Here is a 17078-nt window from a genome sequence, read left to right as displayed (position 1 = left end):
GGAAAGCCTGCCCTGCACTTTGGGTAGCACAGCAGAGAGGACCCTGTTGATGACAGCACAGGTGAGCCAACTCTGAAAATGTGACTGTGGGAGACCTAGCCCCACCCTTCATCTCCCACATGGAGGCATGGGCTGGGGAAGAGATGCTCTTCTCCTACCCCCATCTAAGGCAGGTGGGAAAGTTGGCCCTGAGGTAATAAGAGTGGGAGAGCTGTCCCTGCTCCCTACAACTTACAACACTTGGGAGAGCAGGCCCTGCACTTCACCAGGACAGCATAATAGAGCCAACCCTGTGTGTGTAGGTGTGGGTGAGCCAGCCCAGAAATTGTGAGCATGGGAGACTTGTCCCCATTACTTATCTGTCTTGGGGCACCATGGATGGGGGGAGCTGTCCCTCATCAATATGTGGGGCAGGTGGTAGAGCTGACCCTGTGGTCATAATAGCAAGAGAACAGTCCCTGACTCCCACCAGCTGCAACACTCAGAGAGCAGGCCCTGAACCTCACCAGGGCAGCACAATAGTGCCAACCCTGTTAGCTCAGGTGTGGGCCAGCCCTGAAGTTGTAAGCATAGGAAAACTATGCACGGGAGAATATAAGAAGCAAATGTTTTAGGCCATGACCCAAAAAAAAAAAAAAAAACAAAAAAAAAAAAAACAAAAAAACAAAACCATAACATGCCTCTCTCCCAATGTGTAACTAAATCAGGCTGCCAGATTAGCACTTATTAGCACTTATTAATAAGCAACCTTGGCAGATTGAGAGTTTGTTGGTCCAGGTACTTTGAGAAGAAAGTCATGAGCCAGCTCTATATACTTCATTAGTATACACTTGCATGCTGGCTATAAGACTGAGCGTAAGGCTATGTATGTCTCCTGGCTGCTGTGCTAGCTAGTACCAATCTGGATATATGAATGAAGGGCAAGAGCTTTCCTACAACACGGGAAGGGCTGTTTTAGTCATTCCACGGATTAGTCTGTATTTTTTTTTTTAAAGAAAATAAGTTTGAATATTTTTGTACAAGACCTTGTGCCTATATTTGTCCTAAGAAGTTTATTTTACTCATGAACCTTAGTGTCAGTTAATTCACTTTAGTAGCAACGATCCAGCACTAATAAATTCCATGAATTGTCAGTCCACTACAGATTAAGATCTGTCCTTACTATAAATGTATCATCTTTTGAAAAAGGTTACTGTGATAGTTTGAATGAGAATGGCCACTATAGACTCATATATTTGGATACTTTGTACCCATATGCTAGAGGAAATGTGTCACTGGGCTTGAGGTTTAAAAGTCCACACTATACTCAGATACCCACTCCCCCATCTCTGCCTCATGCCTATGGATCAGGAAATAATATCTCAGGTACTGCTCCAGCACTATGCCTGCCTGCCTGTCTGCTTGCTATCAAGCTCCCTCCCCCACCACTATGATCGTGAACTCTAACCTTTGGAATTGAGAGTTCCTAAATTAAATGCTTTCTTTTAGAAGTTCCCTTAGTCATGGTGTCTCTCCACAGCATAGAAAAGTATCTGAGATTTTCCTGGGTATTATGATGCATGCCTGTAATCCCAGGACTCAGGAGGTACAGGCAGAAGGATCAGCAGTGAGTTTGAGGGCAGTCTTGGCTGTACAAGATCCCTTTCTTAAACAAATGAACTCCCTGCAATAAAGTAATAGGCTTTATTTTGGCATTTTCATTCATACACGTCATTATGTACACTTTGTTCTTATTCACTCCTCCCCTTTCTTAGTCCCCTTACCCCCTTTTTGCAGGTCTCTTCCTCTTCCCAAATAATCTTCCTTCTGCTTTCATGTCAAATCACATGCCTTCCTTAAGATCTATTCCTCCCTTCCCATTGTCCCTTTTCTACTATATTAGTAGAAATAGATTTTCAAGTAAAATATATCTCTAGAAAAGTTAAGGTTTTGGTAAGAATTTAGGATCCCCTCCAACCCTTTTCTCCCGAGCTTAGGTAGGATCTTTTCCTGAGCCCCTCTGGCAATCACTACCTACTCCAGAGCATCACAGTTCCTCCATCCTACTGGTCTGAGTGTTAACACATTTCTTTTGTGTTGAGCTTCTTGTGGGTAGAACCTGATCTTGCTCATAATCCATATTTATTACTCATTAAAAAATACTACAAAGATACAGTTAGAAGCTATTGTTTAGTCTAAGGTACACTGTATTTCTTTCAACACTTGGGCAAGGTCAAACACATATTTGTGAGCATGTATTTTGTTAACACAGCAGAGTAGACTGGCAACAGGGCTACACAGTAATGCACCTCCTCCCTGTCAGCAGCCACATCTTTCCTTTTCCACCCATGGCTCACAAATCTCTTCTCCCAGAGAACACATCAAGAGTACAGCACTCACTGACCATGTTCCAGTGACCGTGTCAAGAGCTGATTCATGCTCCCCACATAAGCACTTTTCCCTACTTGTATTAAGAGCATACCTCAGTCTACATATTTTATAGTGAATGATTCAGACACTGCTGGGTGTCTACAAAAGTTATTTAACAAAGGAACTCTGCTAACTATTGGTTTCTTCAACATCACCTTTGTGGCTGGTTTTACAAATGTTCCTCTAAGTGTGTGAGTCACACCTGTTTTTCCTCACAGCAGGGAATCCAGAACCATACCATATTGGGCAGGTGCAGTGTGTGGGAGGCAGGTTACTGAGTTCAAAATTCCAATTTCAGCATTCATTATCTATGTGACTCCATCTAGTTACTTAACCACTCTGTGGCTTTAGTTCCCTTAGTTACCAAATGGACATGTTTGGAAGGTTCTCAAAATATGTAGGTAGTATGTATATAAAGTAAATGGAAGAGTATCCATCAGTAATATAACTTTTGTTTCTTTAAGGGTAAAAGTAATTTTTTTTGAGAAATAACGATTTTTGTCTTTAATCTGAGAAATACCAAAGCATATGGTTGGTTTCACACAGAAGGGAGAGGGCTTTGTTTAGAAGCCTATGAAGTTTACACGGTTTCTTCCCTCACTTGACATAGCTTCACAGTCAACAATACATGTGAGGAAGGCACAAATGGACTGCAGAACCAACAAAATCCTGGTTGGAAAATGATCTCTGTAGTCTGTCTTGTGGTTAGTTTACTCAGTTCCTTATATAAAACTTGGAGGCCACTTATACTTAACAGTGATGTTATTCCTAGTTTTGAATTCACAATCTTCATTGTAAGCTTATGTGTTAATGAGCCACCCTTAATTCTTCACAAGAGTGTTCTTGTGATGGGGGCTTTACTATAACATAACAAGAAGAATGCAAAACACAACACAAACTTAACAAACAAATGCAAGAACATACAGATAAAGTTAAATTGTTAACTAAGACAAACAAACAAGGGTAGTTCCTTGTGATACATGGGCCACCTTTGCAGTATGTGATTTTAAAAAAATGAAAAGCTATCCATAAAAAACACTATAATTAACACATTATATCAAGTCTTAAAAATATACTTGAACAGAATTCTAAACTGACAGCAGGGTGTGTGACAGGCTTCCGGGAACGGTGGCCCACAGTATGTGGACTGTGCTTTGATGTATGGTAGTGCATGCTGTCTCAGCAAGTTTAGGCTGTCCCTGACCATCTGTAAAGGCACAGGCTTCAGCCAACGGAGATGGTGAGCAGATCAACTATCAGATGATGACAATAATTTTAATTTAAGTGGTATGATAAATTCCATTAAAGCCTTAATGTGTTCTTGAGCAACAGAAATAAAAAAATCACAAAAGTAGAAAGTGAAATAACATATACCTAAAATATGCATTGCCTGGAATTAATTTTAAAAATAAAAAATGACTAAATTTTATTTACTTATTTTGTTGTATTTGTATGTATATGTAGGTGGATGCATATACCATGGCGTGTGAGCAGAAGTCAGACGATAACCCATGAGTGTGGTAGAATTATTTTAAGGTGTGTGATTTTTGTTTATGCTGCATTTGTTTAACTCAGTGATGCTCTGGTTCTTTGCCTGTTTGAAACATCTGGTGGTCTAATAAAGAGCTGAACAGCTAATAGCGAGGCAGGAGCAAGGATAGGAAGTGCTGGTAGACAGAGAGTATAAATAGAAGGAGAAACGAGGAGGAAGGAGGGAGGGCAAAAGAACAAGGAGAGAAGGGCATCAGGGGCCAGCCACCCAGTCATCTGAGTAAGAGTAAGATTTACAGAAGAGAACAGGAAAAGCCCAGAGGCAAAAGGCAGGTGGTATAATTTTAAAAAATCTGACTAGAAACAAGCCAAACTAAGGTCAGACATTCATAACTAAGAATAAGCCTCAGTATGTGATATATGTGGGAGTTGGGAGCAAAAGCATTGAACAACACATTGGAGTTGTTTCTCTTCTATCATGTTCAAACCCCTGGTTTGAACTCATGTGTTCAAGCTCAATATCATAAGCCATTACATTGGTCCCAATTTTTTTTCTGTGTGGGTATGTCGGAGGCTGAATCTAGAGACTAGGTAAGCACTAAGCTACATCCCTAGCTCTTGATTTTTTTTGCCCTAGGTCTTCTTATACAGCTCAGGTTTGCCAGAAGCTCATTATGTAGCCCAGGGTTGTCTCAAACCTATGATCCTCCTGCTGCTGTCTTCTAAGTGCTGAAATTACAGGTATATGTTCCCATGCTGAAATAATAATCTTAAACAAACAAACAAAAAACTACTGGGACAAAAGAAATCTCTCTCCCTCCCCCTCCCTCCCTCCCTTCCTCCCTCTCTCTCTCTCTCTCTCTCTCTCTCTCACACACACACACACACACACACACACACACGCACACACTTAAATGTGAGAGTAGCTAGTCATATATACAAGAAAAGCAAATCCCGGAACAAATTCCATAGTCCATCATTAACACATGTGAAAGAAATTGGGGGAAAAAATCTCACTTCTGCTCTTCATACTAAAAAAGATTTGACAAGATAAAACACACAATTAATAAATTAAAAGAAAATTACAGAATAAGTAAAATGGAGACACATTTTATTATGGGAAAAGATAATAAAATACATCACTAAAGCTGACAAAGAAAAACAAAGTGAGTATAAGAGAAATGACTGTAGAATCTGGATGATTTTATAGGGAAAAACTTATCAAAACTGAGTCTACAACAGATACAAAATAAAAACAAATCACAAAGAACAAGAAAAAGCTAGCTGCCAAGGTGACATATTTCTATAATCCCAATACTCTGTGAAACTGAGTATCAAGTTAGCATGGCCTACAATCTAAACCTGTCTCAAGCAAAACACAGACACAAAAACAAACAAAAGAAAACACAAAGCCTCAACAAAATTACTTAGTTATGCTCACAAAATGCCCCTTCCAGATGGCTTCCTAAGAAAATGAACCTGAACAGACTAACTTCTAAGCCAGTTAACCCGTTTCAAAAGACTGTGCAAAAACAGTTTTAGATGTAAAAGAAGACAAGAAAAAAATTAACAACAAAATTATAAGAAATAATTGGGCATGGATATATATACACTTTCCCCAACTCTTGGAAGACTGAAGCAGGATGACCATGAATTCAAGCTTGAATTACACAGTCAGATCCTACCTCAAAGATTCTAAGCAACAAACCAACCAACCAATCAGTCCACCCACCACAACCATCGAAGATGAGCACCAAGGATTAAGGGAAACAATTTGAAGATCTGTGACAGGTATATGAAAATAGTTTAGTGTTTTGGAAAATAAAGATCCAAGTTCACAATCATTCATAAGAATGAAACTATAAGTAGACGAAGGCAATATTCAAAATGCAATTGGTACAAGGAAATTGTTTGAGGATTAAACAAAAATTTGTAGTCTAGTTTAAAAGTTATTTTTCATTCCAGGAAATGTGAATGGAGACCAGCACTTAGAAACACCTTGGCAACTATAAGAGAAGAGATAGTTTTTTATGTGTGCATATGATGTAATCATTTATCCAGGAAAACTAGTCAACAAATAAGAGTTAAGAAACATTTCATTGGATGCAGAAAAATCAACATAGCCAATATTATTTTCTGCACCAACATTACTATGTATAAAATATAATAAACCCATACTAGCAACAAAAATAATAAAGTATCTATGAATTAATCATGAATCCTAAATCCTCTTTTGGTCTAAAGGCCAATAAAGATGATTTAAATAAACCTATTTTGTACTCATAATAATAAGATTTAATACTGCACAATTGTTAATCCTTTTAAATGACTCTGTAAATTCAATGTAATCCTAATAAAAATTACTGTTATGTTTAGTGACCCCATTACACACATTAAATTTGATATTGTGGGATAAAGGTCTATATATGGTCCAATCCTACTGTATACCCACATAGGGTTTCTTCAGTGTTTCCTGCTCTGAACCCTATTCACTGAGAAAGTTTTAGGTAACTGTTAGTTATATATGTAAAATAGGTTTACAAATCAAACATTTAATAATAATAAACCATAAAGATTTTAAAACAACTCTTTGGAATATATACAATTTTATCATTTATTAAAGATGAAAGGAAATTTGTATACTAATGAAATGGACACAGGAGCCAGAGTTCATTTATCAATTTTTGTTGTTGTTTTATTGAGACAAGGCTATTCTGTGTAGCCCTGGTTGTTTTGGAGCTTAAGAGATCCCCCTGCCTAAAAGAGACACACATGCTCCCCTGGAGAAGGGGAAAGGGACAAGATCTCCTGAGCAAATTGGGAACATGGAGGGAGGGGAGAGGGAGTTAGGAGAAAGAAAAGGGGAGAAGAAGAGGGGAGAGGTGGGCATGAGTGAGAAGGAAGACGGAGACAGGAAAACATTAGAGGAGAAGGAGAAAAGAAATATCATAATAGAGGGAGCCATTATAGATTTAAGGAGAAATCGGGCACTAGGGAAATGTCCAGAGATCTACAAGCATGAACCCAACTAACAATCTAAGCTATAGTGGAGAGGCTACCTTAAATGCCCTTCCATGATAATGAGATTGAGACTACCTTATATCCCATTCTAGAGCCTTCATCTAGTGGCTGATGGAAGTAGAAGCAGACATCCCCAGCTAAACACTAGCTGAACTCCTGGAATCCAATTACAGAGATGGAGGAGTGATGAGCAAAGGGGTCAAGACCAGGCTGGGGAAACCCACAGAATCAGCTGGCCTGAACAAGGGGGAGCTCATATACCCCAGTCTGATAGCTTGAAAACCAGCATAGGACAGACCCAGACCCCCTGAATGTGGGTGTTAGTTAGGAGAACTGGGCAGTCTATGGGGCCTCTAGTAATGGATCAGTATTTATCCCTAGTATATGAATGGATTTTGGGAGCCCATCCCACATAGAGGGATACTTGCTCAGCCTAGACACATAGTGGAGAGCCTAGGCCCTGACCCAAATGATATGACAGACTCTAGACTCACCCTCTCTGGGGAGCAGAAAGGGGATGGGATGAGGTTTGGTGGGGGTAAAAGGGGAGGATGGAAGGGTGAAGGAACTGGGATTGACATGTTAAGCAACCTTGTTTCAAATTTAAATAAAAAAGGAAAAAATATTCAAGGAATTCTTATTGTCAAGAAGTCACCAACTTGAAGAAAATAGACAAAAGGCCTAAAACAATAGATGCTTCATAAAATGTATAATTATATAAAAAGGCTTATTAGAATTGCCCCACAATAGGGAGATAATGCTCCAGATACCTCATACTAGCAAATAAAAAACTCAGCTCCAGGAATAGGTTAAATCTGTTTGATTTTGCCATTGGGGTCACATAGACCCCAAAGTGTTATAAGCTAATGCCGGTACTCCTGTCTCCCAGAACTTAACTATAAGGCTCTATTGCTGAAGACACTAGACACTTGAATCATAGAACAAGGAGGCATCAAGCTGGTATTAACTTGGAAGTTTCATCTCTCCTGACTAGTGTTCATAGTGCTGGAAGGTGCTTGCGTGATGCCAGAGGAGAAGAGTAAGCACCAATCTCATCAAGCTGGGAACCCTTCGAGCTATAATAATTCCTGGCCTGACAAGATAGGCCCACTGGTACAATAGTTATGAATGTTATGGGAGTTGTCAACAACTTTCTGATTGGATCAAAGGCCTGCTCTATGAGATGGAACCCATATTTGGCACTATTAAAAGGATCAAGAACCTGTGGATAGCTAGGCCACAGGCCTTAGGGGAGAACTCAATACTATTATTAAATTGATTCCTAAAATGACTTATTGTTGTACCCATAAAGAGAGTATCTCTCAACCATCCCTCATCAGAAAAACTCTTTGCAGTAGACATTAACACAGAGACCCTTAACTGATTAACATACAGAAAACAAAAGACTGTGGAATCCTCAGACAGTCATGTCACACTACTCCCTCCAAGGCTCAGAGACCTTTGTAGAAGAGGTGGCTGAAAGACTATAAGAACCACCCTAAGCAATACAAATTGAACTCAATAGGGAAAGAGGGAGAAAGAGAAGTAATCTTAAAGGTCAAAGGCAAGGGTTGTGAGGGAGTAGAAAGGGTGGTAAGGGGAGAAGAAGAAGAAGATGATGTGTGTGTAGCTGTATACTGAAAATGCATTTACGAAATTCTCAAAGGATAAAAATATTATAAAAGATATGAATAGGCAATTTATAGACCCCCCAAATAATCAATTATTGAAATGCTCAAGTTCAACAGTAATCAGGTAAATGGAACATAAAACAACAATGAAATGTCTGATTAGTCTGTACTGATTAGTCTGATAAAAATGTAGGGAGCAATATCATACTGGTGGGGATATAGGCACACAGTCACCCTCAGTAGATAACCAATAGGTAATGGCTGTACCAATTGGTAGTTGCTCTGAATAAAAACCTGACAGTACTTGTGTCAGTTATATAAAGAGATATGTTATGACCCTGGACATTTTCACAGAAGTATGCAATTAAAAGTATACACATAATATATATGTGTACACACACACACACACACACACACACACACACATACACACACACACATTCTTTTTATTGTTGAAGCAAGGACTTTTTCTGTGGCTCAGGCTGATCTAGAATTCACTATGTAGTTTAGGCTGGTTTCAAACTTGTGATCCTCTTGACTCAGGTTCCTGAGTGCTAGGACTACAAGTGTGAACCATCATACCTTGCTCACACATATAATTTTATTTTAAAGTGGAAGATATGATGAAAAAGCATGGGGATCAAAAGAATGAATACATGCATCTAATGAGAAGGCAGCCCTGAACACATCCATGATGAGAGCTACAAGTCAATGAAATGTGGAATTAGTATCCATGTCTGAGGTAAAATGTGAAGGTGTATGAAGACCCACAAACTATACTATCCACCCATCCTCACATATTTCATTCTTTCTTTCAAAGATGTACTTATTTATTATGTATACAGTGCTCTGCCTGCATGTATGCTTGCAGGCCAGAAGAGGGCTGTGAGTCAACATGTGGTTGCTGGGAATTGAACTCAAGGCCTCTGGAAGAGCAGCCAGTGCTCGCAACTGCTGAGCCATTTCTCCAGGCCCATAGACATTTCTTGAATCAAGAAAAACATTTAGTAAAGTTTTGAACATGCAAAGAAATTCTTACATGTAAGGCATGAAGTTACCTTTTGTAGGAAGAGGACAATCCTCACGAGCATCTGGGCACGAAGTTCTTCCAAGGTGAACAATGTGCGGGGTGTTCGAATGAAAATTTTGGTCTTCCCATAAGCTACGTCATCCTGAAAACCACATCGTTCTATGAGTTTCTTGACAGCCTCTTTGTCTGAAGGAAGGTCATGGTTAGGCCAGGTGAATTCGGAGATCATCTTGTACCTGGATGGAGGAAGAACAGGGCACAAATCAAACGAGGGAAAAACTATTGTGATCTTAACAGGAAAACTTCTCATTAAAATTTTAGCCAACTCCAAAGAAAAGTGGCCTGTTAAGATGAAGAGAATATCTTCACTAAAACATTCCTTGATGATAATTCTTACTAAACTGGGAATGAAAGCGACTGCCTTAATCTTTGGAAGGATACTCACCAAAAACTTAATAACAATTATCATCTGCAAGTAGGTGACCTTGGAAGCATTCTTCTCTTTACAGACATAAGACAAGGATGCTTCCAGGATGGGTTCTCAATGCTGCTCTGGAGCTCTAATTAGCTTAGGGAGGAAGAACAAAGCTGGCAATGCTTATGAGTAAGACACATCTTTAAGGTTCATTGAGAATCTTTTTTTTTTTTTTTTTTGATTACCTATCTTGGCTGTGCATTAGCTATTTTAAAAATTGTTTAGTTTTCTTTCTGTTGCTGTGATAAACACTGTGGACAAAAGCAATTTAGCAGAGGAAAGGATTCATTTCAGTTTATATTCTAGGTCATAGTCTATCACTGAGGGCAAGGACTCAAGGCAGGACCCTGGAAGCAAGAGCCATGAAGGAATAATCTCCCATAGATATGGCAACCGGCCAATCTGATCTAAAAAATCCTCAGCTGAGGTTCCTTCTTGCCAGGTAACTCTAGGTTGTATTAAGTTGACAATAAAAACCAACTAGCACATACATATACATGTTTTGCATTATTTGAGGATGTTTGGTGGTAGGAATGGGGTATTTAATCTTGAGACACTAAGGCTACCATATTGGAAATTTATAGGTTCATGAGGGGTGGGGGTAGAAATGTATATTTGTGTACATGCATTGTGTGTGTGTGTGTGTGTGTGTGTGTGTGTGTGTGTGTGTGTGTGTGTGGGTCAAAGATCAACACTGGGTATTACCCTTTATCCCTCTCTAATTTTTTCAGACAGGATCTCTCTTACTGATTTGGATAGACTGGATGGTCAGTAAACCCCTAGGATCTTCCTATTTCCATCTCCTCAACAGTAGGGTTATAGGTGTGCATCTACGCCTGGCTTTTTATGTGGGTGCTGAGAATCTACACTCAGCTTTTCATGCTTGTATGGTGAGCACTGTACTAACTAAGCCATCTCTCTAGCCACGTCAAATGTCCTTTATTCCAGATATACTCAAACCAAAAATCTACTTGTCATTTTTCATTCTTTTCTATTCCTGACTCATCACAGGACATTCATGTACAAGCCTTGTCATCTAGCTCTAAATACATTCTGAATGTGTCTACTACTCTCATATCTACAGTGACACCCTGTTCACCAAGACACTGTTTGTAAGCTATCTTTTCTAGCCTCCTTCAGTAGCAGAATGGGCACAGGGTCACCATGGTGATTCCTTGAAGACATCTATGCTTAAAACTCACTAATTTCCCTGGGTGGTGGTGGCACATGACTTTAATCCCAACACTCAGGAGGCAGAGGCAGGTGGATCTCTGTAAGTTCAAGGCCAGTCTGGTCTACAAGAGCTAGTTCCAGGACAGCTTCCAAAGCCACAAAGAAACTTTGTCTTGAACAAAACAAAACAAATAAATAAGAGTCATACAACTAGAAAGTGGTGAATCCAAGATTCAAAGAAGTTAATTCAGAACCTCCATGCTTAACTTATTAAAATGATGATAATTACTGTATCAGTAATGATAGTAGTACTGAATATCTATTATGTGCCGGGGACTGGGACTTTTACTTAATTCTCACAACAACCATTCAGTAAAGTCTTTATATTCATTTTATAGATACAGACATAAGATTAGAGGTGAATCATCTGGCTTAGGAATAAGTGGGAAGTAAGTATTGCAGCAGAGTTCTACGTGAGACTCTAAATCATGTTCCTCCTCACATTCCCATCAAAATGACTGAACACTCTTCCAGAATCTATAAACTACAAACTTGGGAATTCTGCAGATTCTGGAGAAGTTTCTCATATGTATAGCTTCTCTGATTTTTCTGTTCACTTAATAGATGCTTGCAGATGGCCTAACATGGCTACTGTATCATCATAATTCTAGGTGTAACTGAGTTCTGTTGCACACTCTACCCTTACCTATGAAGAAACTTCTCATAGGTCTGGCGGAAGGCAAACCCTGCCCGGCGCACTCTCACGTTCTCCAGTAGTCCAAGGTATTCCACCTGATGGCGGCAGCGCTCATCATCAAATATCTGTGGAGACTTCTTGTCATTGGGTTTGATGCAACGTACGTAGTATGGTTCCTAAAGAAATAAGTAAGCAATGACAGAATTCACTGTAGACCTAGACAAGGGATGCTTGCATATCAGTGTCAACTGTGTCAAATTAAGCTCAGTGCCTTGGATCACCCGGGTAATGTAATCATTGTTCATATTTTTAGTGTTTAAGACTCATCAGGAATACTAGAAAGAGATTAAAACTAAGGAGCAAATAATTAAGATGTATAAATAAATAACTGAAGGAATAACTCAAAAGAAGAGAAAGCAGCAGCTATGGTAAAGATCAACTGTGATGGAGAACTTGACAGATTAAGGTTAGGTGGTCTGAGAGAGTGCAAGTGCTCCCTAAGTGTCAGCCATTGCTCTCACATATCATTGTTGTTGTTGTTTTAGTTTGTGCTTTTGAAAGAGATTAAACTTTATGGGTAACGGAAGTTATAAAACCATCTATAGGCATTATTGAGTCTATGAAAGAGCCCCACTAGAAATTCTCCCCTCTATGCCAATTACATTTTGTACCAGGCATTAGATTACAACTCCTGTTAAATATAAAGCTGTGCTTGGCATAGATCCTGGTTCACTGAGGATAATGAATAAATTATCACTGGATGAATCGAAGAGGTCAAATATATCCCACTTGTAAGACTATTGAGTCTCTGAATCCATTATCTGTCAGGCACACAGATGCACCTTAATTAAAACAGAGTCCTACACAGTTATATTAGGTAGTTTTGAGTACTGTGGAGGGCTGGAGGATGGTGACAGGTAGGAAATGATTTAAGAAATAGGAAAGTTGAGGGATATGAATTGATTTGCACTTAAGTAAGTTTCCAATATCTAAGAAGGAAACCATAGTTATATATTTATCACATTCTCTACACCATAAAAAATAAAGTTGTTTCCTTCCTTTTTGCAAATCCTGCTGTATTAGCTTCCTGCTGTTGTTGTAGCAGATTATGACAAATTTAGTGGCTTAAAATAATACAATTTTATTATCTCAAGGCTGTGGAGGTTAGAAGTCTAAAGTGGATTTCAGTGAGCTAGCATCAGGGTGTTATTGAATTATTACTTTCAGGGACCTTGGAGATAACCTTGTTCATCTTCTCTGGTGTAAGTCTTGATTGTTAACTTGATTAGACTGAGATGTATCTAGGAGACTATAAAAGTGCATTTCTTCACTCGCTGTGAGGGTGCTCAGAGGGAGGATTAACAAAGGGGAAATGGGAGCAGCACACCCTTAGAGGCTGGGGGCTTGACCTGAATAAAGTGCAAGCAGACTACCTATAGCACTCTACTTCCTGACTGCCATGATATGAGCTGCTCTGATCTTCCACGTTCTTCCTGTCATAAATAAATCTTGCCTCTTTTCAAGTGTCTCAACAGTGAGGTCCGACTAACATAGCCAACTCTTAAGAGGCCCACATTCCAGGAACTCCCCTTCATCTCCTATACAGCTAGTTGAGTCTTCTCATATCAGCTTCTGCTTCTTGACTCTTTTGCCTCCCTTTCCCCTAACAGAGGGTGTGGTAATTATATACGGAACCCACCTGGATGTCCTTGGATAATATCTGACTTTAAGGACTGCTAATAAGATCTTAATTTCATCTCTTTTCTGTGTATCACAGTCACATGGGCTACTAAATTAGGCCATGGACATCGGGCGGTAGGGGTGGGGAGAAATCTATGGAATAACAAAAGTAAATAAGGCATAATAAAAGGTATAGAGAGAAAATTATGCAGCCAATGAGTTAATCAGCAAATCCTGATTAAAAACTCACAACACTTGGGCTCAGAGGATGTAACGTTGTATTAGGTGAATGGTACAGCCTTACTCCTTGAGGACAGAAAGCCACTGTGCTTGGATCTTACTTCCAGCCTTTGACAGCCTATTTATGTTCTCATCTGGCTGTTCGTAGCTTTCATAATAAAACTGTTATCATAGGGATAGCATTTCTAAGTTCAGTGAATCATTCTAACAAATTATTAAATATAAATAAGGGTCTTCAGGAACTCTAAAAACTGTATCCAAGTCACACAGAAGTGTGCCCCCCAGCAACCTCAAATGAAGATGGCATTTGAAATAAAAAAAAAAAATCAGTCTTACTAGCAACTTTGTCCTTTAACTTGCTGAATTTGATGGCAAATTTGGCTAGTAGTGTCAGAAGGGAATTGAATTATAAGATACCCAGCAGGTACCAGGGTTAGTGCTACCAGGTCAGGCCGTTATTCTGCCTAACATGTCTATCTCTATTTTACTCTATTTTAATCATTGATGGGAGAGTGAGTCTGATTCTTAGAAATTTGTTAAATTTACCTTACATGCATATTTTGTTTGCATTTAATGATAGTTTATACTCAGTATTCTGTGAAAATCCTAGTAGGTCAAGTTTGACTTCCATAGTGTCCAACTAGGATATATTTGGGCTCAGTGCTTTTGAACATTCAGTTCATCTTGATGGGGAAGGCTTGGTACTGCAGAATAATTTATTTTTATATATATATATATATATATATATATATATACACACATGCATATATACACACACATATACACACATGCTCATGTATATATATATGTATATATATTCACACACATACATACTCATACACACACACACACACACACAAACACATATATATTCAGGTTCACATAGAGACAATGAAATAAATAAATATTCAAGAGCTAAAAAAGAAACTATATAAACACTAGTCAAAAGAGAAGTCATGCAAAGCAGACTTAAAGATAAAAACAATGAGAAAAAAAAGGGATGTTTTAAATAGACAGTTGGAACAAATAACAGAAAGATGTAGTAGTTCTAACATGAATGAATAAATTCCCAAAACACTTAAAGCAAAGACTGAAAGTACACGAGGCACATGAGGAAAGGTAGATAAAGTCAGAGTCAACATGGTTTTGAATTCACCTTTCAACCCAACAAAGAATTTAGTAAAGATGCTAAAGTTGGACAATATGAAAGTCAAACGACCTAATGGGACTTGTGCAAAATACAAGCTATCTTTAATACAAATAAAACATACATGTAAGACAAATTTAACAAATTTCTAAGGATTGTCATCACACTGAGGATGCCCTCTGGTGAAATGCTATAGTTAGACATCAAGGGTAACAGAGATAATTAGGAAGCATTCATGCTTGAAAATTAACAAACATATTTCTGAATGTTTCAGAGGTCAAAATTATGAGGTGAATTAGAAAATATTTTGAACAGAATACACATGCAGTGGCGGGGACACAGCAGTTAAGTGCAAGGCATCCCCTGAGGCAGTACCTGAGACTTGTGAACAGATGAGTGGAATTGCACCAGCACTGAGCAACTGCATACAGGAGGCAGAAATACCATGAGACACTAACAACCAACCAGCAAGTGGGAAAGCCCTTTCAGCCTGCTTAGTGAATCACTGAGTAAGGGATCTAGTGGAAATACTTTCTCTATATTTAATCATCATTCTGTCTCAGTGTAAAATGCCACCTCCTTTCTCACTTATAAATACCAAGACTGACTCAGCCTAAGCAATCCTAAATTTGACAAATTCTGTGTTGTATAAAGGCTAAATTGCCAGAGTTCATAGTGATCTCATTCTCTTAACCTGTCTCCCTAGGTTTTATGTGGAAAATATAATTTGTAAAAGTATGCCAAATGGTGCACACATTACCTAGAAGGTAATGCATTTACATGTACATCTATTTGATTTGCTTTGCACACTGTTAGTCAAGGCATATTCAAATTCATTTAACAACTGTTGGTAGCATCAAAGCTATAAAAATGTACCTAAAATAGGACCTATTCTCTGTATTTCAAAGATAATCCTGGTGAAGAGAGAAGATAGTACACTTGAAACACTGGAGAAATGCCCCACGGAGTACCACTTCTGGGAAACAGACTAAGTAGTACTCACCAGCCTCCCTGATGAAACCCTGAAAGACAGACACTAGAGAAAAATATGGGGGTGGGGGGATAAGACTCTTCCACATGCTACAGATCAAGTGTTAAGAAGGCCTCTGGCCCAGATCAGAAAACATCAGCCCGAAGCGAGTGCAACTGCAAGGCTGCTTCTGGCTCAAGGCACGGACTCTTAAGTTGTTAGTGAGCTTTGAATGGTGGTGAACACTCAACATCTCTTTTTCAGAGTCTATTATTATATCTTTGTTCTTGAAAGACATTCTCTGGGTACTGAACTTCAGTTAAGTCATTTTCACTCTGTCTGATTATTAACCTCTTGAAGCTAATCTATCTTTTCTTTGGCTGCTTTCTAGAGACTTGTCTTTGGACCAGGTGTGGTGGTCTCACATGTAATCCCTGCACTTGGGAGGGTGACAGGAAGACCAGGAGTTCTAGATTACTCTTAGCTGTAGAGAGCTCCAGGATACCCCAGGCCACATGATAAGACCTGCCACCCAAACAGTAAAACCAAACACAAAGATGTTTTCCCTTTGATGTTCTGGATGTCACTAGGTGTCAAATCAGATTTCCTTTCATTTTCCCAATTTGGGGGTCTGCTCAGCTTCCAGATTGCCTGGCATGTGGTGTCTTACAACATTTTTAGAATTCTTGGGCAAATTTCTTCAAGTGTTGGTCTACTAGTCCTTTCCTGTATTCCTGAGTACATAATATTGGGTGTTTTCCATGTATCTTTATGCTTCATAGCTCTAACTGCAATTCTAGATATTTAAAAAATTATTTTTACTATTTTTTGTTTAGCTTTATTTCTGTAACTTGTCTAGTTACTTGTTCTTTATCATATTTCCAGGCCCTTCACTTGAGTTATAATAAACATCTTGTATTTTGTGTGTGTGTGTGTGTGTGTGTGTGTGTGTGTGTGTATGTGTGTGTATGTGTGTGTGTGTGTGTGTGTGGTGCATGTCTTCTCCCCACCCCATGTAAGTAGGCATGTAAAGGCCAGAGGTTTATATAGGGTGTCTTCCTCATTAACCTTTTCATATTATTTCATGAGACAGTCTTTCAATGAACCTGGATCT

General features: G+C 38.9%; 1 protein-coding gene across 1 annotated transcript in view; it reads right to left on the bottom strand.

The window, feature by feature from the left end:
- Window positions 1-17078, bottom strand: part of Myo1d (myosin ID) — a 290165-nt gene that overhangs the window by 150875 nt on the left and 122212 nt on the right. The window contains exons 15-16 of the mRNA XM_051179782.1: window positions 11937-12103; window positions 9611-9818 (exon numbers count right to left, since the gene is read on the bottom strand). Of these exons, the coding sequence (XP_051035739.1) occupies window positions 9611-9818; window positions 11937-12103 (375 nt within the window). The remainder of the gene's footprint in view (window positions 1-9610; window positions 9819-11936; window positions 12104-17078) is intronic.

Source organism: Phodopus roborovskii, unplaced genomic scaffold, assembly GCF_943737965.1.
Source record: "Phodopus roborovskii unplaced genomic scaffold, PHOROB, whole genome shotgun sequence".
In the NCBI taxonomy this organism is placed as follows: Eukaryota; Metazoa; Chordata; class Mammalia; order Rodentia; family Cricetidae; genus Phodopus; species Phodopus roborovskii.
Note: the sequence above shows the minus strand (reverse complement) of the source record. Positions and strands in the feature narration are given on the sequence as shown.